This window comes from Pinus tabuliformis, chromosome 5_2, assembly GCF_031772625.1.
Source record: "Pinus tabuliformis cultivar Carrire ecotype Pingquan chromosome 5_2, CPIR1, whole genome shotgun sequence".
Taxonomy (NCBI): Eukaryota; Viridiplantae; Streptophyta; class Pinopsida; order Pinales; family Pinaceae; genus Pinus; species Pinus tabuliformis.
Window position 1 is genome coordinate 294,773,067 of NC_142306.1, and position 21,077 is coordinate 294,794,143.

General features: G+C 39.8%; 1 protein-coding gene across 1 annotated transcript; it reads left to right on the forward strand.

Annotated features, from left to right (window-relative positions):
• The first annotated feature begins 7,393 nt into the window (after positions 1-7,393).
• LOC149158712 (uncharacterized) lies at positions 7,394-8,161 on the forward strand. Its single transcript, XM_089434075.1, has one exon. The coding sequence runs from the start codon at positions 7,394-7,396 to the stop codon at positions 8,159-8,161; it is 768 nt and encodes a 255-aa protein (XP_089290201.1).
• The last annotated feature ends 12,916 nt before the right edge of the window (positions 8,162-21,077 follow it).

A 21,077-nucleotide genomic window follows, 5' to 3' on the forward strand; every position in this document is an offset into this window, starting at 1 on the left:
TAGTGGCATTGGAAAGAGGACACATAGGGCTACTGCAGGTCGCAATTTCAAAACTGGATGATCCGAAATTACAGAGATACATCAGAGGCAATATCGAGCTCCTACAAAGTGAAAAAGGTGTGTATATTTTTTTAAATTCTTGCTTAAGCTTGGTTTGAAAAATTATTTTGAAGGAATTCAAAGGGCATAGTAGAGAATTATTATCGGTGACTAATGCCCCAAGGAAAGAAAATGCAAACACCTAGTAAGCAACCTGAAAGCTCTAGCATGACTCATGAAGAAGAGGAAGAAATGCTACATGATATACCAAAATTACAAGACCAAGTGAAACAAATATCACTATCACTAAAGCTAACAGAAGCTAAGATAAATGGCGTGGAAGCTAAGATGAATGGCATGGAAGCTAAGATGGACAATTTGAAGATAGATTTGAACACAAATTTGAAGACAGGCATGGCAGATTTGAAGACAAATTTGACAAATTTTCTACAATAAATACTTACTAATGGTGAAAGGGTAGTAAAGGAAACTCATGATGCAAACAAAGAAATGTTAATCATGATTTCATAGAGTCTAATGTTGGATTGAAGACCCACCATATTCCAAAAATCGCTATGAGGAAGTTTGATGGCAAGGATCCCGCAACATGGATATTACAGATGGAGCAATTTTTCGATCTCAATAATGTGCAAAACACACAAAAGGTTGTATCACAACTTTATATTTGGAACCAAATCAGTTTGTACGGTATCAATGACTTTTCTCTCGTAAACAAATTATCACGGGCAATTTTTACGGAAGAATTGACAACACGTTATGAGGATACAAAAAGCAACACTTTTTTTAGCCAATTGATAAGTCTCAAACAAAAGGGTTCAATAATGGAGCACACTGAGGAGTTCCAAAAATTGAACACAAGGGTAAAAAATATTCCAAAGGAGCATAGGATTGATGTGTTCATAGGGACTTTAAAGGATAATATCCAACATGATGTTCGCCTTTGGGAACCTGATTCATTAGAGAAGGCATTCAGGTTAGCAAGAAAAATGGAAAGCAAAATTATGGCAACGAGGAAGCATACCACTCACAACTATAAAGATGGAAGTGTTGTTACCCCTAGTCTTCCACAACCTATAAGGTTGACACCACAACAATTGGAAGAAAAAAGAGCAAAAGGGCTTTGTTACAGTTGTGATAGCAAATACACTAAAGGTCATAAGTGTGCTGAGAATAAATTATTCTACATAGATTGTGAAGAGGAAGAAGAAAAGGAGCAAGAAAGGTCCAAAGAAGAGGATATACTCCAAGAACAAAGCCTAGATAAAGAAGAAATGAATCCAACCATACCTTGTAATGCATTGGCTGGAATTACCACTCTTCAAACCATCAAGATAGAAGGACAAATAAAAAAGAATAAGGTAATAGTGTTGATTGATTCAGGAAGTACACACAATTTTATTCATTGTAAGGTAGCAAAAGAATGAATTGCTTCCTATATCCAGCACCAGAGTGTCAAGTGATGGTTGCAAATGGAGGAACAATTAATTGCTCTAGAAAGTGTCATAATATCAAGCTATCCATGGGAGAATATGTATTGACTAGCCCAATGCTTTCCATTCCAATGGGAGGTGTTGATGTTGTACTAGGAGTCCAATGGCTACAATCCTTGGGTACAATAGCTTTTAATTTTCAAGAATTTTTCATGAAATTTTCTGTGGAAGGAAAGGAAGTTGAATTAAGGGGTATTGCAGGGAAACCGGGAAAGATAATCAGCTCTAACGGTATGACAAAGCTTCTAAAAAAGGAACAAAGAGGTGTAATTGCACAATTATGTTCGCTAGATGTTTCCACATCGAAATCGTCTATTTCTCCAGATCTCCAAAAAGTCTTGAAAAATCATTCCAAGGTATTTGAGACTCCCAAAGGTCTCCCACCTATTCGTGTATGTTATTCATCTGATTCCAGGAAGTGTTCCTCCAAACATCAGGTCGTACAAATATCCCTATGCCCAAAATAGTGAAATTGAACGTATGGTTGCAGAAATGCTAGAGGCTAGTATAATTCAACCTAGTCAAAGTTCTTTCTTTGCTCCGGTAGTATTGGTGCACAAGAAGGATGGATCATGGCGCATGTGTCTGGATTATTGGGAGCTCAACAAGCTCACTATTAAAGATAAGTTTCCCATTCCTGTCATTGATGAATTACTAGATGAATTGCATGGATCAATTTACTTCACCAAGTTGGATCTTCATTCAGGATATCAGAAAATCAGAATGAAGACTGAAGACATTCCGAAAACAGCATTTAGAACACATGAGAGTCATTATGAATTTTTGGTCATGCCTTTTGGCTTTACCAATGCACCTTCCCCATTTCAAGGTTTGATGAATTCCATTTTCAAACCCTTAGAAAATTTGTGTTAGTATTTTTTGATGATATACTAATCTACAGCAAGTCTTGGAAGGATCATGTTGAACATGTTGACAGGGTGCTACAACTATTGGAAGAGAAACAATTACATGCAAAAAGATCCAAATGTTCCTTTGGAGTACAAGAGGTGGAATATCTAGGTCATATTGTATCTCATGAAGGAGTTAAGGTAGACCCTAGCAAAATTAAAGCCATTAAGGAATGGAAAATCCCCACATCCATAAAGCATCTACGAGGATTTCTTGCGTTGACAGGGTATTATCGCAAGTTTGTTAAGAATTATGGGATAATAACAGCACCTCTAACAACATTATTGAAGAAATATGCATTTTCATGGACTCCAGAAGCAACAAAGGCCTTCGAACATCTTAAAGAGGCAATGTGCCAAGCACCGGCCTTAGCTACACCGGACTTCACAAAAACCTTTATTGTGGAATGTGATGCTTCAAGAAATGGAATTGGTGCTGTTTTAATGCAAGATGAAAGACCCATTGCTTTTGAAAGTTGTTCAATCAAGGGAAAGTTTTTACCCAAAGCTATTTATGAGAAGGAAATGTTGGCAAACTACATGCACTTAAGAAATGGCGACCCTACCTAATGGGAAGACACTTCAAGGTAAAAATGGATTATGATAGCCTTAAATACTTTTTAGAACAAAGATTATCCTCTGAAGAGCAACAAAAGTGCGTCACAAAGATGTTGGGTTATGACTTTGAAATGATCTACAAAAAAGGGAAGCAAAATGTGGTGGCAGATGCACTCTCAAGAAAGGATGAGGATGTGGAAGCATTGTTGTGCACCATTTCTATTATCCAACTAGATTGGATAAACGAAGCAAGGGAGGAATGGAAGAATGATGAAGAAGTGTGGGCACTTATTCGAAAGTTACAACAAGATTCCAGTACATCTTATACATTTAGCTGACAAAATGATTTGTTATGGTACAAAGATCGCTTATACCTTTGTAAGAATTCCCAACTCAAGCAAAAGATTCTTATGGAATTGCACACTTCTACCTTAGGAGGGCACTCAGGATTTTTAAAAGCTTACCATAGGGTTAAGAAGGAATTTTTTTGGGATGGCCTTAAATCGGATATTCAAAAATTTGTGGTGGAATGTTTGGTTTGCCAACAAAATAAAGTTGAAAAAATTAAGACCCCGGGCCTATTACAACCTTTATCCATTCCAAGACAACGTTGGGAGGAGGTTTCAATGGATTTTATCACAGGTTTACCCAAGTCTGAGGGAAAGAGTGTCATCATGGTGGTAGTTGACAAACTTACCAAGTATGCACACTTTTGTGAATTATCACATCCATTTAAAGCCAGCACAATTTCTACTGCATTTATGGAAACAATTCAAAAGCTACATGGAAACCCAAAGATTATTGTAAGTGACAAAGATCCCACTTTCACTGGAAATTTTTGGACAAAATTATTTTCTTGTCTCGGTACTCAGTTAGCTCATAGCTCATCTTATCTTCCTCAATCTGATGGGCAAACTGAGATAGTAAACAAATGTTTGGAAAGATATCTTCATTGCTTTGTATCTGATAAACAGACACAATGGGTCAAATGGTTGCCTCTGGCTAAATGGTGGTATAACACATCCTTCCATACAGCAACAAAAATGACCCCATTTATGGCACTTTATGGATATCAGCCACCATCCCTCACATCATATTTAAAAGAAAATTCTAAGGTTCAAGCAGTGGAACATCACATCGAGCATCAACAACAAGTGCTCCAGCTCTTAAAGGATAACCTCATGTTGGTGTAGAATAGAATGAAACAATAGGCAGATCAACAACGCAGCGAAAGAAGTTTTGATGTAGGTGATTGGGTATTCCTACGGCTACAACCATATAAACAAATATCCCTCAAGCAAGCTAAGAAGGATAATAAATTATCACCAAAGTATTATGGTCCGTACAAGGTGTTGCAAAAGATTGGTACTATGGCATACAAATTGGAGCTTCCTGCAACTTCTCGAGTGCACCCAGTTTTCCATGTTTCATGTTTAAAGAAGGTTATAGGCGACAAGCTCCTAGTTCAAACAATATTGCCAGAACTTGACGAGGAGGGAAAAATTATATTGGAACCGGAAGCAGTCACAGAAACAAGAACTCGACAGCTACGAAATCGATCAATTTTGGAGTATCTCATCAAGTGGAAGAAATTATCCGCTGAAGATTCTACATGGGAGGATGAAAATTTTATACAGAAGCATCCAAAACTACTCAAGTGTTAAGGACAACACTTTTTTGAAGGAGAGGGGCATGTTAGGTCCCTATAATACTAGTGATTACCCCATTACTATTGTAGTTGTATCCCTTATTAATATTGTTGTGCCCCTATTGTCCCCATATTGTTATTACTGTGCCCCATAGAATCCCTCTATTGTTATTTTTGTGCCTTTATATTATTATTGTTAGGTCGACTGGGTTATATTGTGACTCCTTAGACTCCTATATATAGAAAGGAGGTTTTGTCATTTGAATCATCAAGGAACCATTCATTTGTGTAATGTAAAGGAGGTTGCCCCCTTGAAGAGGCTGAATTCTAAGGCATTGATCTATCTTTTCTCTTTTTGTGAGCTGGCTTCATAACAGGTACCCAGCCTCTTGGATTAGACCTTGCTACGGGAGCCCCGACGAGGAGTAGTAGGACTGGCTGAGTGGGTAGAGGCAGATGCGAATGGAGCGACAGAGAGAGCTACAATGCAGGAATCCCAAGACAGTGCAGAGCTAGTAGGCTGCAACAATGCGAGAGGTACAGGAGTGTTGCACCAGTGCAGGATGGCACAGAGAGGTGTGCAACGATGCGAGATGCATGGAGTGTTGCAGTAGCCCAGAGGTCATAGAGGGAGAATTTGTCAGTGACAGAGGGAGCTTCAACATCATAGGGTGTTTCTAGCCCAACAGAGAGGTCAGTTGGGAGATTTTTTGTTTTTAGAGTTGTTGCAGCAATAACACTTGGGAGAAGTGTTGCATGCATAACATTCCAAAGGTTCAGGATCAGGTTCGAGTTGAATGTCTTTCTTGTTGAGAGGGGGTGTTGAAAATGGCAACAAGAAATGCTAAAAATAGAAATGTTAAAAATAGCATTGCTATAAATAGCAGTTAGGGTACCAAAATTGGACATCGCAGCAAGGAATGAAAAATGGAAGTGCTAAAAATAGCATTGCTATAAATAGCATTTTGGGATGGATTCCAATTTTAGTTAGTCCCTGAACTAAAATTCGAATTTGATCTTACCAGTTGTTTGTAAAATAATTAATTAATTCATCATGAGTTAATTAGTTGTAGAAACATCAAACATGAGATGAAATCTTTTTCTTCTGGGAGCGCTGCTGCCTCTTGCTGCGACCTGCTCTGTGCAGCCTGAGCCTAGGCTCTGCCCTCTCGGCCGTTTCCGCCTCTGACCTTGGTCCTCCTGACCTCTGGGTCTCTCGGATCTGCTAGGATCCTTCTTTTTTCTCCTGTTCTTCTTCAAGATCTCATTGAGCCACTTGATCTCTTGTCAGAATTGCTTGGATCTGCACCCTAGGAGATTCTTCTTGCAGGGTCTGATCAGATCCTCTTCTTCTTCATCCCGGTCTTGAGATGCCTCGCTTCCTGTATTTGCTTGGTTCAGATAGGTTTTGTTGATTTGAGCTTCTTTGCCATGGAGGACCAAGGCTCACCCATCGGCCCCTCGCAAGCTCCATCCCCTGAAGCTGAAGCAACCTTCTCCTCTCTACTTGCTTCGCTGCCCAAAAAGAAGAAGTCCGAAGTCGCTAAGTTCGTCAAAAGGCTCGACGATGTTCCAGAGGTAAACCTCCCTCCTGAGGGCCCGATCCAGGTCGCTTTGTCCCTGGAAGATCGTGCCCTGGTGGGTCAATTAACGGGCCTTTGGCCCTCGCCAAAATCGATGGAAAACTGGGTCGTTAAGAACTGGGTTCCGCTTATCAAAAGCAAAGTCACCTCTTATTTTTTGGGTAGAGGCTTCTTCCTGTTCGAGTTCAAGACAAAGGAGGACAAAGACCTGATCTTCAGGAATGGACCCTATTTCATGGGACCTCAAGGCCTCTACTTCAACAAATGGACCCCTGACTTCGATCCGGCCGTGGATGTCCCAATTGCAATCCCTGTCTGGGTTCGGCTCCCTAATCTTCCAGTGCATTGTTGTAACTGGGAGTCCCTCAAGCACATAGGAAATACTTTGGGAAAATCCATTCATAGAGCAAACAACAACGATCAGTACGATTGCACTCGAATCTATGTCGAGGTGGACTTAGAGGTGGGGCTTCCAGAGGCCATCAAATTAAAGGTTGGTAGTTGGACGCATGTGCCAGTGCTGGACTATGAGCAACTCCCTTTCAAATGTCGTAAATGTCACATCTATGGCCATTTTGCAAGAGGGTGCTCGAACAAAGGGGAAGCAGAGAAAGGAAAGGAAGAGGGCTGGAACCAGGTCAAGAGGCCAAATACATCTTATAAGAAATCTGGGGTTCGTGGCCCCCAGCCTGCCTCCACCCAGAATGTTCCCTCGCCAAAAAGCCAAGAAAATAGGTATGAGGTCTTAAGCTCTGCTAAAGAGATTCCTCGAGAAGAAGATAGGCAAGATAAACCATTAGAAAAAATGACTTCAGCAGAAGCAAGACCTGAAGAAAGCGCCACAACAAGAAACAAGGATAAGCAAACAGAAGCCTCCGAGGAGGAACATGACTCGGAGGAGTTTGAGGAGGATGGAGAAATACGAGATACACAGACATCGGTCAGAAGATCTGCAAGGGGCCGCAAATCTGCTAGAGAAAAGAGAGATCAGGAAACTTACAAAGACAAGCTTCAGGGTAGTCAGCCCACTCTGGAGAAACTCCTTGGCAAAAATCCAAAGATGATCAAAAACCAAGCGCAAGACTCCAAGGGAGCCCATCATCATAAAAATAAATGATGAAGATTATCTCCTGGAACTGCAGAGGAATGGGGAGCAAAGTGAAAGAAGAAGCAACGAGAAGCCTTATAAGAAGAGAAGCCCCAGACATTCTTCTGATTCATGAGACCAATATGGAGGACAAGGAGTTTCTTCAAATCAGTACAAAATTTTGGAAAGGAAGCAGCGAACATGCATTTTCAGCACGGGGAGCCTCTGGGGGTCTGGGCTCCCTCTGGAACCCTCTCAAGTTTAGGCTGGTCACCGAGTTGTACAACACCCACTGGCTGTTTTTGAAGCTCCAGCCTTTGGACTTGAGGGAGGTAGTCAGTCTTTTCAATGTCTATGTTCCAACAAATATAGGGGAGAAAAGGGAGTGCTGGGACTCCATCAGACATCTGTCGGAGTCAGAAAATTTGGAAAACATCATTGTTGCAGGGGAGCTAAACCTTACCTTGCGCATGGAGGAAAAGCGAGGAGGCACAATCATAAGGGACCCTGCAAGGGAATGGGTGGAAGACCTCATGCAGGACTGGGATCTACTTGACATCCCCCCAGAAAATGGTAAGTACACCTGGTCTAACAAAAAAATAGGTCCTGGTCACATTGCTGCTAGACTTGATAGATGTTTGGTGCAGAGTTCCTTCCTTTTGCTGGGCTTAGAATTCAGATTGCATATCCTCCCATGCAGTGTTTCAGATCATAAGCCCATTTTTCTTGAGATGTTGGGCCACAAAGATCTTGGCCCCATCCCTTTCAGATTCAACCCTCTTTGGGTCAAGGAACCAGAGTTTCTGAATTTGGTTCAAGACTGCTAGAATACGCCAGTGAAAGGTTCTTCTTTCTTCATTTGGGAAGAAAAACTTAGAAGACTGAAAGTGGTTCTTAAAACTTGGGCCAAATCTCTTCCCTCCCCTGCGAAAGAGAGAAAGCAGGCCCAAGACAATCTCGCCCAGCACCATGCCCAAAGTGAAGATGTAGAAATCACTAAAGAAGTATTAGATAAGGAAGCTGAGCTCCAGCAAATCTTCCATAAAGCTTGCCTTTCGGAGGAAGAGCATTGGAGACAGAAGTCTAGGAGTTTATGGCTTAAAGAAGGAGATAGAAATTCTGCCTTCTTCCACAAATAAGCTCAAGCCAGAAAGAGCTTCAATTCTATCACAGAAATCAAAGATGGCAACTCGACACACAAAGACTTTGATAGCATAAAGAGAGCAGCTATCAATCACTTTCAAAACCTGTATAGAGAACAGGGCGTGACGAACCCAAACTCTAAATTTTTGGAGGCGGTTCCCCCTAGGATCTCACCTTCAATGAATCAATAGCTTGAAGCGAAGATCTCTATACAAGAAATAAAAGATGCTCTCTCCAACATGGAGCCTGACAAAGCCCCAGGCCCGGATGGCTTCACTGCAAGATTTCTTCAAACCTGCTGGCAGATTGTGGAGAAAGACCTCTACAAAATGATTTTGAAATCTCAGAATTGCCAGAAAATTGGGGGCAGCACCAATTCAGCTTTTCTTGCCCTCATTCCCAAGGAAAAGGGTGCTAAAGAATTTAATCGGTTCCACCCCATCTCTCTTTGTAATATTGGATACAAATTAATCACAAAGGTTATTGCCAACAGACTAAAAGGTATTCTTCCAGCCATCATCCCGGAGAACCAAGGCGGATTTGTTCAGGGGAGACAGCTTGTTGACAACTTCATCCTCGTGTAAGAGGTGATTCACTCGAGCCAGCTTCGCAAAGAGAAAGGTATGGTAATTAAATTAGATTTGGCTAATGCTTTTGATTGGGTCAGACTTAGCTTTCTTTGGGAAGTCTTGAAAAAAATTGGCTTTGGAATGGGCTTTTTAAAATGGATCCATGCTTGTATTGCTGATCCTTGGATCGCCCCCCTGGTGAATGGGAGAGCAACTGGTTTTTTTAAAGCTTCAAGAGGGCTTAGGCAGGGTTTCCCTCTCTCTCCACTCCTCTTCGTCCTTCATGTTTCTGTCCTGAGTTTCTACCTGGATCAAAAACTGGTTTACCAAGAGATCTTGGGGCTCAATATAGCCAGAGGGGTTAAAAATGTTAACCACACCCTGTTTGCGGATGATACCCTCTTGTTAGGGGCTGCCTCTGCCAGATTTGCTTTAAGATTCAAGGAGGTCTTGGATGACTATAGGCAGCAGTTTAAACAATGGTAAGTGCAAAGATTTTTGCTGGAATATCTCGGTTTCCACCCTTTCCGCCATTTCAAGAATTCTGGGCTTTCCTGCCTCCCTCAACTGGTCCTCCTTTACTTATTTGGGCCTCCCCATCTTCCGCAAATTGGCATACAACAGATATTGGATTCCTCTGTTGGACAAATTTAAAGCCAAAGTCCAAGCTTGGGGATTCTCATGGTTAAACGTTGCTGGCAAAACTGTCCTCATCAAATTCGTTCTCAGTAGCCTCCCCATTTTTCAATTCTCTGTAATTCTAGCCCCTTCAGGCATCATAAAAAAAATGGAAGCCTTCATTTGCAAGTTCTTCTGAAAAGGGGGCAATCACAATGATAGGAAAATCCCTTTGGTAAGTTGGGGGAAAATCTGCAAGCCCCAGAGCGAAGGAGGCCTTAACTTCAAAGATCTTAGCCTCCAAAACATAGCCATGGGAGCCAAGATCTTCTGGAGAATCATTGGACCACATCCAGGTTGGGCGCAAAGAGCTTTATGGAGGAAATATTTCATGGGAAATAGGAAGAGATGTCTGGATGCCCTACTACCCACCACAGGCTCGCAGCTGATCAAACTCTGTCACAAAGTAGCCCCTTTAATCAGAGACAGAGCGTATTGGATTCCAGGAAACGACAAAGAAATTAAGATATGGGACGACAACATTATGATGCACCCTCCTTTATCATCCCATTGCTCTCTTCATGTGCTGCATTTGTGGTTGGACAACGCAGGTTGCATTACTCTTTGGGACATTTCACAATGGGAAGGCAAAAATTGGTTGCGTTGGAGACTCAGGGAGAAATTGGCTACGTTGGAGACTCCCTCCCGTCCCTCATGAGCTGTCTCAAGCACATGATCTTCTCCTTTCTTTGTTAAATGGTATGGCGCCTCTGCGCGTGGGTAAGAAGGATGCCCGTGGTTGGGGAGCCGCACCAGGGCTTTACATGGTTGCGCAGGGATATAAATGCCTTCATGATCGACCTAACGTCCCTCCTAATCCTGATGTTTGGAACGGGATCTGGAATTTCAAATCCATGCCTAAGGTCGATTCATTTTGTTGGTTGTTATGTCACAGAGGGATTTTAACAAGAGATAGATTGAAGAAGAAAGGATTTCATGGTCCCTCTCGATGCCACTTATGCTGTGACAGTGAGGAGAATGCCCAGCATATCATTTTGGACTGCAAATTTTCAAGAGAAATCTGGCATGGCCTTTTGAGCTACTGGAAATCTGAATTCATTTTACCCATGTCTATATCAGATCTTTTTGCAAACTGGCGGAATTACTACCCAGAAACGCTCCCAAAAAATGAAAGTTTCATAGCTGCATGGCTCTCCTTGCCGAAATTTGCTTGCTGGCAAATCTGGCTCGAGCGTAATAGAAGAGTTTTCAGAGATGAAAGTCTAAATTCACAGTTCATCATCACCAAAACAAAATGCCTTTGGAAAGAAAGTTTGGGGGAACATTTGCTGGATTTGAATTTGAGCCAGCAAGACTTAGAATGGGGTGCCTCGATGGACCTCCATTTCTCCGACGAAACAAGGCATCACAAGGTCATAAAAGAGTGGAAATTCAGAGGGAAGGAGAATGATCTATCAGATTTGCTCCTCAGGCAATCCAGATTCTCTTTGTTCTTCGATGGAGCAGTGAAAGGCAATCTTGGATTGGTTGGGGCAGGAGGAATTATAAAAAATAAAGAGGGCATAACTGTGGCAAAGTTCACTTGGGGATTAGGGCAGTCTACCAGCATGCAAGCTGAAGCCTTGGTACTTCTGCAAGGTCTTAAGCAAGCAAAGGCTATTGGTCTCTTAGATGTCAGTATTATAGGAGATTCTCAATCCATTATCAAAGTCTTAGTGGAGGATTCCTCTCCTGCAGACAATAGACTGGAAAGAGTGATTTCAAGAATCAGAACCTTGGTGAAATCTTTCCGGACTACAACCTTCCTCCACGTTTTGAGGGAAAATAATAAAGTTGCTGATTTGGAAGTCAACAGGGCATTTCCACTTCTCGCTGGCTGTCTCTTGGCAGACAGAATTGAGAACTGGGACTCCATTCCATAAACATTGTCATGTTTTTCTGCATTTTACTGAATTAGTTTGTTTGTCTATTTAAGATAGGGAAAATAACGAAGATAGACTCGATAGTCTCAAGTAAATCTTGCGGTTTCCCAAGTTTTACGGCCTTTGATCAGTTAGTGGAAGAAAGTTTAAGGGCTATGCCCGATCAAATGTGACCGTTGAAAGGCATTTTGGCCAAATTCTAATATAAACCCATACCCGTTCTTGTAAAAAAAAAAATTAGTTGTAGAAAATCAACATGAAGTCTATGCGAGGACATGCAACAGTTTCTCCATTGATTGAGGAATTTATCCCTTAGTTAAAGTGATAAGAATGAGTTGTAATTAGTTAGCTCAGTTAATTGAGTTAAGTCTAGTTAGATTACTTCCAACTGTTTGTGGAATTAATTGTGAGTTCAATTAGTTAATGCTTGCATGCATGTAACTATCGCTCTCCAGATAACTGAATATTCTCTCATAAATAACTCATGCATGTCAGTTCAGTGAGAGACCCAGTTGAGATCAGAGGAAGGGACAATGTACTATCTGTTGGAGGATTTTTCCTATAAAGGAAACTCATCCATACAGAAGGAATTATCTCCTTCAGGTTTGTGCAGTTATTTTTGAGCCAAGTGAGCAGTGTGAGGTGGGAATTCACACAAGTGGAAGCACTGGACCCCAAGAAAAATTGCGCAAGGAAATAAGAGGCTTGGAGGGCAGAGGAGAAAGTTTGTGAGAATCCTTTGATTGTCTTTGAGCAACAGAGGTGCTGTACTGAGAGTTGGATAACCTATGAGCTAAAGCTTTGTGTAATCCGGACATATTTACACTTGTATGATAATACAGAGATCGGGGTTTTTAGCTGAGGCTTTCCCTAGAGTATTCTTCTGTGTTTCATGTGTATGATTTCTTCTTCTCAGTTATATGTGTTCTAATTGATCTTGCTCAAATTGATTAAGCTTTCGCAAAGTTTTTTGTAGAAGTAGATCTTGTATTTTGATTTATATTGCATTATCAGGTGATCTACAGTGTGAAATTTCTACAGGTTCGCCTTGGTCAAGGCGCGTTTACACGCCGGTTCGGCACTTAAAAGTAGTGTATACATTATGAGATATGATGTTTGAAGTTGCAGTTGGTTCTGGTTGTTGATGCAGAGTTCTAGGTTCTGCTTTGTGTTTTGGTGACTGTGTTCTAGTGACAGTGTTCTGAATGTTCAGATTGATTGATTGTGATTTGTGTCAGTGTTGATGGGTTTTCAGTGATTGGTTGTATTGCAGTGGTGATTGATATTGAGCTTCAATGTTGCTGATGGGTCCAATATGAAAATTGGATGAAACGTGGCCTTCATATTGTGTTGTTGTGTACCAGGAGTATCCAGTCTGAAAATTTATGAAACATGGTCCCTGGAGGAAGAGAGAAGGTCGTAGCCTTCTGTAGGTTGGTGCCTACATATTGGTATCGATATTGGCCAGTACAAGAGCCAGGGGGTTAGAGCTCCCTTCCAGTAGCAGCTGGAGAACAAGTGAAGGTTGGAGCCTTCTGTAGGCCAACGCCTACGTACTAGTAAACATATCGGCTAGTATAAGAGCTAGGGGGTTGTAGCTCCCTTCCAGTAGAAGTTGGAGAACGAGAGAAGGTTGTAGCCTTCTGCAGGTGGGTGCCTAGGTACTGGTATGATTCTGTGCCATTACAAGATTATAAACAGGTTTTTCACATATTAAAAGAAGACAGAGACGACAACAACAGGTGGTTTTTCTCTCGCATTGGGTTTCCACCTTAAATATTGGTGTTCATGTGTGTTGCTTATGTGTGATGGTTTATTTTGTTATGAGTGCACATGGTTACTGTTTAAATGGTTAATAAAGTACCAATTAAAGATCAACATATGATGAATTAACTGAATCATAAGTTCACTGGATATACGTTGGTTGCCTTAAAGACAGTTGCGTGCACACGCGAGTTCCCTTCATTAAAGTAGCGTATATAAATCTGAGTATGAAATGAAAAAGTTATTGTTGATAAATATTGATTCATCCCCCCTCCCCCCTCTCAGCATTATTTCCAAAAATTGGTATCAGAGCAGGTCCTTTGATAGAAGCTTGATTGCTTGAAGGAGATCCGTAGAAACAATGGGAAAGAAGCTAAAGAAGAAAGTGCCTCAGAAGAAGAAGACATCTCAAAGGAATAGCGACGACAGGAGAGACAATTGGCCATCAGGTGGAGGCAAGTATTTAGATTCAGAATCACCTCAGATTGAATATGAACAAGCAAAAGAAGTATCATGTACAATTTTTTTGTCTTCTGGTGATTCTTTTCTCTGTTCATGCAATGTTGAAAGTGATAGTGAAAGAAATATAGAGGCAGAAATTAAAAGACTCAGATAAAATTAGAGATCAACAAATCTATTTAACAAAAGGGAGTGTGCCTTCAAAGAACAAGTTACCAGATTAAAAGCTTAGTTGAAGGAAGAAAGGCTGAAGAAATCATGAAGAAGCAATATCTTGAAAAGGAAGAGCAATATCAGGTTGAGGTAAATATCCTAAAAGGTAAATTAGAAGAAAATGATAAAATTTTCAATTTCAAGATAGTACTAGATTTTGGATGACATTCTTAGTAGTCAAAGGTCTCTTGCCATCAAATTTGGTCTTGGTTTTCATGAAACTGTTAAAGGTGAATCTAACTCACAAACTGAAGCAAGGAACTCTGATGCAAAATCTGAAATGCTCAACAAGGAGATAAGAGGTCAACCCCATCAACAACCAAGGAAAGAAAGTCTTCAAAGAAAATCATTTACTCCTAACCATGGAAGTGATAATCGATTCTTTCCTTTGATGAATAATGTTGAATGTTTTATATGTCATAATTTTGGACATGTTGCAGCAAGATGCAGAAGTAGAATGGTTCAAGCTAATAACTGTCACACAAAAAGATCATCAGCTTCCAGGTACTTTAAGGGATATTGTTTTTCTTGCCGTATGTTTGGTCGCAAAGCCATTCACTGTTATAGAGGGAATATGAAACATATAAGATGTTATGCTTGTAACAAGTTTAGGCATATAGCAAAAGAATGCAGGAACAATTTTTGACCAACATGTCAAAAGAAGCAAACATCATCACATTCCAAGGTATGGAAGAAGAAGGAAGTACAATTAGAAGGATGTGGCATAGCTCAGTATACAAACATAACAGACTCAGGGGGAGGTGAAAGTGTGTTACTTTAGTATTCCAATTCTCATACGCAGTTATCATGAATACAAGTCGCATATATATGCGAGTTAAAAGCTGCATAGTCGTGTATATGGTGTTTTGAGGAAGAAGCAGTGGGACAGACTCAGGAAAAGGGGTCTAATATGGTTTAGTTAATTATCAATTATCTTTTATGTTCTGATTGATGATGATTACAGTCTGCTGATGATATGTAGGAGTGCTTTTGGCGATCATAAGTTATTGATGACGATGCCTTGATGATTCTTACTGACAAATGCAATGATCAAATCTGACAGTGAACAGATGGCACAGGTTTAGGGGGAGCATATGCTTCTAATAATGCATTGTTGGCATTATACATGATGATACTTATACTGCTTGATCCACATAGTTGCTTTGATTTAGATGACTCTTTTGATGATGGACATATACAGGTTGTTGATCTTGATGTTGCTGACAGATGCTTATGGTACAAATCATATATGGTGTATGATAGTTGTTGATGACTATCATGGTCTTTTTTAGATCATTGGTCCTTATTATAAATGTCATGTATATCATTTGATGTAAAGGTCATGTAAAGACCTAATTTGTAACCCCACTATGCATGGGAAGGATGATGTAATTTTAGCCATGTATAAACATTTGGTATATCCCCACTTGGTTGGGTGATTGATGTATGTATGAGTCATTGGTCTTAGGGAGGTCATACTCACTTAGTTGAGTTATAAAGTCATATTATTCTTTTGAAACATATCTCTACAGACTCTGCATGTACTCAGGGGGAGTATGGACAACATAGTGTATCTCCGAGGGGGATAATATCTTGGTCCACCCTTTTCCCTTGATGTCAAAGGGGGAGAGTATCTTGGTGTTGTTTGATATATCTATCAGGTTCTACAACTTGATGTAATAAACACCAATATGGTTGCCATCAAGTCCAAAGGGGGGTATTGTTGGCATTATGATAAAGGAGTCGTCATTGATGACAACTCACATATATGATGAATGATAGCAGTGCAACAGGTTAACAGCAAAGGATTACAGATCAGACTCCAGAGATTGAAGAAAGAGAATGGTTTAAGAAGTATATGATGGTTCACTTTGTCCAAGCAACGTACACATGCGGGTTAACAGAATAAAAGGAGCGTATATGTATGCACGCACTTTCACATAAGGAAAAGCGCGTATGGGATGGAAAATCAAGGTCTTGGTCTGAGGTTTTTGTTTGAGGTATTGGTCCGAGGTTTTGGTTTGAGGCATTGACAAAAATCTAAGTATATAAGAAGGAGAAGATCAAAAGGCTGAGTGTGCAAGTAATGAATATCTTATGAAGAGCAAATATGCATGTTATGGGTTTCTGGTGCTTTGCTTATTCTGAACTAAGGATGAACCTAAGCAGTTGACAATGGATGAGATTTGATTAGGATCATAAGACCTGAAATGTATTATCATTATGTAGTCTGGTCATGGATAATCTAGATCTGGATGCTAACGCATGTTTTATTCTGTAAATGTTATGATCTGGGTATGACTGAAGTCTGGAGTAGATGTGAAGCTTTTAGTTAGTATTTGTAGATGTATACGCTGGTTTGCCTTGGTAAAGGCACATATACACGTCGGTTCGGTACTTAAAAGTAGTGTATACATTATGGGATATGATGTTTGAAGTTGAAGTTGGTTCTGGTTGTTGATGCTGAGTTATGGGTTCTACTCTGTGTTTTGGTGACTGTGTTCTCGTGGTAGTGTTCTGAATGTTAAGATTGATTGGTTGTGATTTGCATTAGTGTTGATGGGTTTTCAGTGATTGGTTGTATTGCAGTGGTGATTGATATTGAGCTTCAATGTTGCTGATGGGTCTAGTATGAAAATTGGTTGAAACGTGGCCTTCATATTGTGTTGTTGTGTACCAGAGTATCCAGTCTTAAAATTTATGAAACATGGTCCCTGGAGGAAGAGAGAAGGTCGTAGCCTTCTGTAGGCCAACATCTACGTACTGGTAAACATATCGGGCAGTATAAGAGCCAGGGGGTTGGAGCTCCCTTCCAGTAGCAGCTGGAGAATGAGTGAAGGTTGGAGCCTTCTGTAGGCTGGCGCTTACGTACTAGTAAACATATCGGCTAGTACAAGAGCTAGGGGGTTGTAGCTCCCTTCCAGTAGAAGCTAGAGAATGAAAGAAGGTTGCAGCCTTCTGTAGGTGGGTGCCTGCGTACTGGTATGATTTTGCGCCAGTACAAGATTGTAAACAGGTTTTTCATATATTAAAAGAAGACAGAGACAACAATAATAGGTGGTTTTTCTCTCGCATTGGGTTTCCACCTTAAATCGTGGTGTTCATGTGTGTTGCTTATGTGTGATGGTTTATTTTGTTATTAATGCACATGGTTACTGTTTAAATGATTAATAAAGTACTGAATTGAGATCAACATATGATGAATTAACTGAATCATAAGTTCACTGGATATACGTTGGTTGCCTTAAAGATAGTTGCGTGCACACACGAGTTCCCTTCATTAAAGTAGTGTATATAAATCTGAGTATGAAACGAAAAAGTTATTGATGATAAATATTGATTCACCCCCCCACCCCCCAGTATTATTCCCAACAGTTTGACCAATCAAATTTGAATGCCAGGAAATCGAGAGGTTGGCTGCTCTCAGTGAGGTTGATTTCAAGATCAGGCATATTAAGGGGAAGGAGAACAAGGTTGCAAATGCTCTTAGTAAAAGAGTGCAGGTGAATCATATTTTAACAATGAGATCTTATGGGACAAATTTGCAGGAGTTGGATCTTGCAAGTTGGACATCATGATGATAGGTACCAATTGTTGAGGCATAGTTTACAACAACAGGGTGAAGGTGATATGAATGAGGAGTATCAACTCACAGTAGATGGCTTGTTTAGATTCAAGAACAAGATTTATGTGTCAGATGACAGTGAGTTGAAGAAGCTTATCTTGAGGGAGTTTCATGTCAAACCGTATTCAGGTCACCTAGGATATCATAAGACTTTGACAATAGTTAATAAGTTCTACCATTGGCCAAAATTGAAGAAAGAGGTGGTTGAGTTTGTTGCGAGATGCTTGGATTGTTAACAAGTAAAAGTATAGTGTAAGCATCCTGTTGGTTTATTGCAACCTATTCCGATTCCAAAGTGGAAATGGGAGGTCATTTCCATGGATTTCATTACAGGTTTTCCGAGGACATCGAAGCAACATGATTCCATCATCGTTGTGGTTGACAGGTTAAGTAAGGTATCTCACTTCATTGCAGTTAAGTCTACTAATTCAACTAGTGAGGTAGCTCAGATCTTCATCGAGGAGATAGTGAGGTTGCATGGTCTTCCCAAGAAGATTATATTAGATAAAGACACCAAGTTAACTTCTAGGTTTTTAAAGGAGTTGTTTGCAGGCTCGGGGACAAAGTCGACTTTCAATACATCTTATCATTCATAGACAAATGGATAGAAAAAGAGGGTTAATAAGATTCTTGAGGATATGTTGAGGATGTATGTCATGTTTCAACAACGAAAGTGGGGGGAGTATCTTCCATTGATGGAGTTTGCATATAACAATGGGTATAAAGAGTCCTTGAGGATGAGTTTATTTGAGGGTCTTTACGGGTGGAGTTGTAATACTCATATCGGTTGGAATGATCCAGTGAACATGGTGTTGATTGGACCAGATATGTTGGTTGATTAGATGCAGGCTTTATATCCTTCATTGTTTGTTGGTTCAAGCAAATGAGTTTTTGGCATATGTATATATGTATATGGTTATAAATACCGCAATTGAGTTGGGTTATAAAGCTCCAATAAGCGGTATGTTTTTTTTTGTTTTCAGCAGTGGTCATGGTAAATATTGCAACGAGCTATGTTATAAAGCTCCATATGAAATATGTTTTATTTTTAGCGATTTGTTGGTCATAGGTGTCATTGAACACCAAGGATGGTGTTCCCCTATGGGGTAGGGGTTAGTAACAACCCCAGATTAAAGTTCATGTAATAAAGTATAATAAAGACAAAATAAGACCAAGGTCACGAGACATGTATTCCAAGTTGAATGTTGGGAAAACATTATAGTGGGCATCACTTTTGGTTTAATTATGGTTATGGAATTGATAAAGGCATTAACAAAGGCAAAGATGAAATAATTGACATTTAATTTTGGAAATAAAGGAAAAAATGAGAAAAGGGAGGTGAAAAGACACATATTTGCATGCTAAGGAAATTAGAGGGAAAATAAAGGAAAATTAAGAAAAAAGAGACATCAATGATAAAAGGGCATCAGAGAACCAATTCGTAGCTTTTGCATAGCTTTTGTCAGTTTTGGCTTGAGAATAGTGTTAGAGAGAGAGAGAGAGAGAGAGCAAGCAAGCAAGCAAAGGAAGGAAAAGGAAAGCAAAGGAGAGTAAAGGCAGGCAAGAAGAAGATTGGATCAATAGCTTCAGCGGGAAGATTTTGTAGGTAACGGGGTGCATGTGTGATTTCCTAGTTGAGGTGTGAATGCATGGTTCATGCATGTGTTTATTTGGTTTATTTGTTGGCATTGACATGTGTTTTTCTTGGTTTGTCAGTGGTTTTAGCCTTACCTTGCCATTTTGTAGATACCCTTTGTGTGATGGGATTTATTCTCGGTTGAGCTTTAGATTGTCAAAAGGTTTTGAAATCGGGTGAGGTGGTCTCAAGAAAATTCCCAAGGCTTGGTGGTGGAGTGGGTTTTCTCTAGGAATCCCTCGACAGGTGCGTGGATACAGTCAAATTCCTTAAGGTATGGTGAAGAAATTTTGAGGCATCCAATCTTGGTTTGGTTTTGTGATCTCGGGACTAATTTAGGTGAAATCATGATATTTTGAGGGTGGAAGTGGTTTAACCTCTGGAGTCCCTTATTGATTATGTCTCGGTTTATCCCATGAAATCCCACATTCATGCTTGGAATATTTCACAAGCGTGATTGGCTTAAAGAAAAAATTGGTTCAACTCAATCTAAGGTCGGGTAGTACGTTAAAGTCCCTGACTTGGCTAGCTCTTGCATATGTTAATAAGAGTTATTTTCCTATTTTTATCTATAAGCACTTGTACTTGTTATTACGTTGATTTGATGGTTGTTTTGTCATGGTTAATATTCTAGTTATATGCTCGTTATAAGCATGGTTTTATGATGTGCTCGAGCTATGACTTTTGTTCATGATTTAATAAGTAATTGAATAGTTGATGAATACTTGAGATAACAGGTGTTGTTGAAGCTACTTGAGAGGGCGTTAGACCTTTTTGGTGATTATCATATGAAGTTCATAGATATAAGATTTTATACGCATTCATGACCTGTAACTAACATGTTTACCATGTGTTTGACAAAATGTATAGCGTGTTCTAGGCAGTCTAGGTAAAGTTATGTCTTCAAGTTTGAATGTTTAACATTGTCGTCATGTTAGATATGATTATGGAAAGTTACAAGAAGTTTTGTGTAGTGGTTTGGAGGCTAGCTTGGAAAAGTGGCTCAGATTTTGGGACCGCTGGCATAGAACAGGGGAATTTAGGCCATAACCGCTTGGAAGGAGGCTTTTGTGTGTGGTTGGACGCCTATAATTGCACTCTTGTCTTGTTTGTGTGCAATTGGGGTACTAGGTCAGTGAAAAACGATTCCAGCTCAAGGATTGACCACTTGGGGTGGGTTGCAACCTTTTGAGTGGTTTGTGGTCTCTGAGGGATGTCAATAAAGTTGTTGGTTGTTGGCCTCACTTCCATTACCTGAACTTGGAGGTCAGGTAATGTCATAGTAGCACTCACCTCACATTTAACCCGGAGAGCTTGTAAAAACGGATAAATATGGGAAGGGCGGTTACATTCACTATCGTTGGTATGGTTTCTCTTGCGGCATACCATGACAATGAGTATACAAAATTTTGCATGCCAATATATATAATTCAATAGAAAATATTAATTAAAAATAAATAAGTATCATTAAAAATAAATTATAATAAAATAAATGAATGTTATTTTAATATTTCATCCTTGTAATGTCCCTTAATAATAAATAATATAATATAATATAATATAATATTAAATAAATAATAAATAGTAATAGTAAATAAATAATAAATAATAATAGAATAATAAATAACAATACTAAAGCTCTAAATAAATATAAATAGAAATAAAGCAAGAAAGCAGTGAAAATGAGTAAAGCTATCAAAAAGTAAAAACAAAATAATAAAACAAGGAAGCAGTAAAGTTGCATGTTGACACATGGAGTGTGTGCATGTGGTT

Bases quoted from the DNA above. Each gene is read 5' to 3' on its own strand.
- LOC149158712 (XM_089434075.1), top strand. From the start codon at position 7,394: ATGGGGAGCAAAGTGAAAGAAGAAGCAACGAGAAGCCTTATAAGAAGA.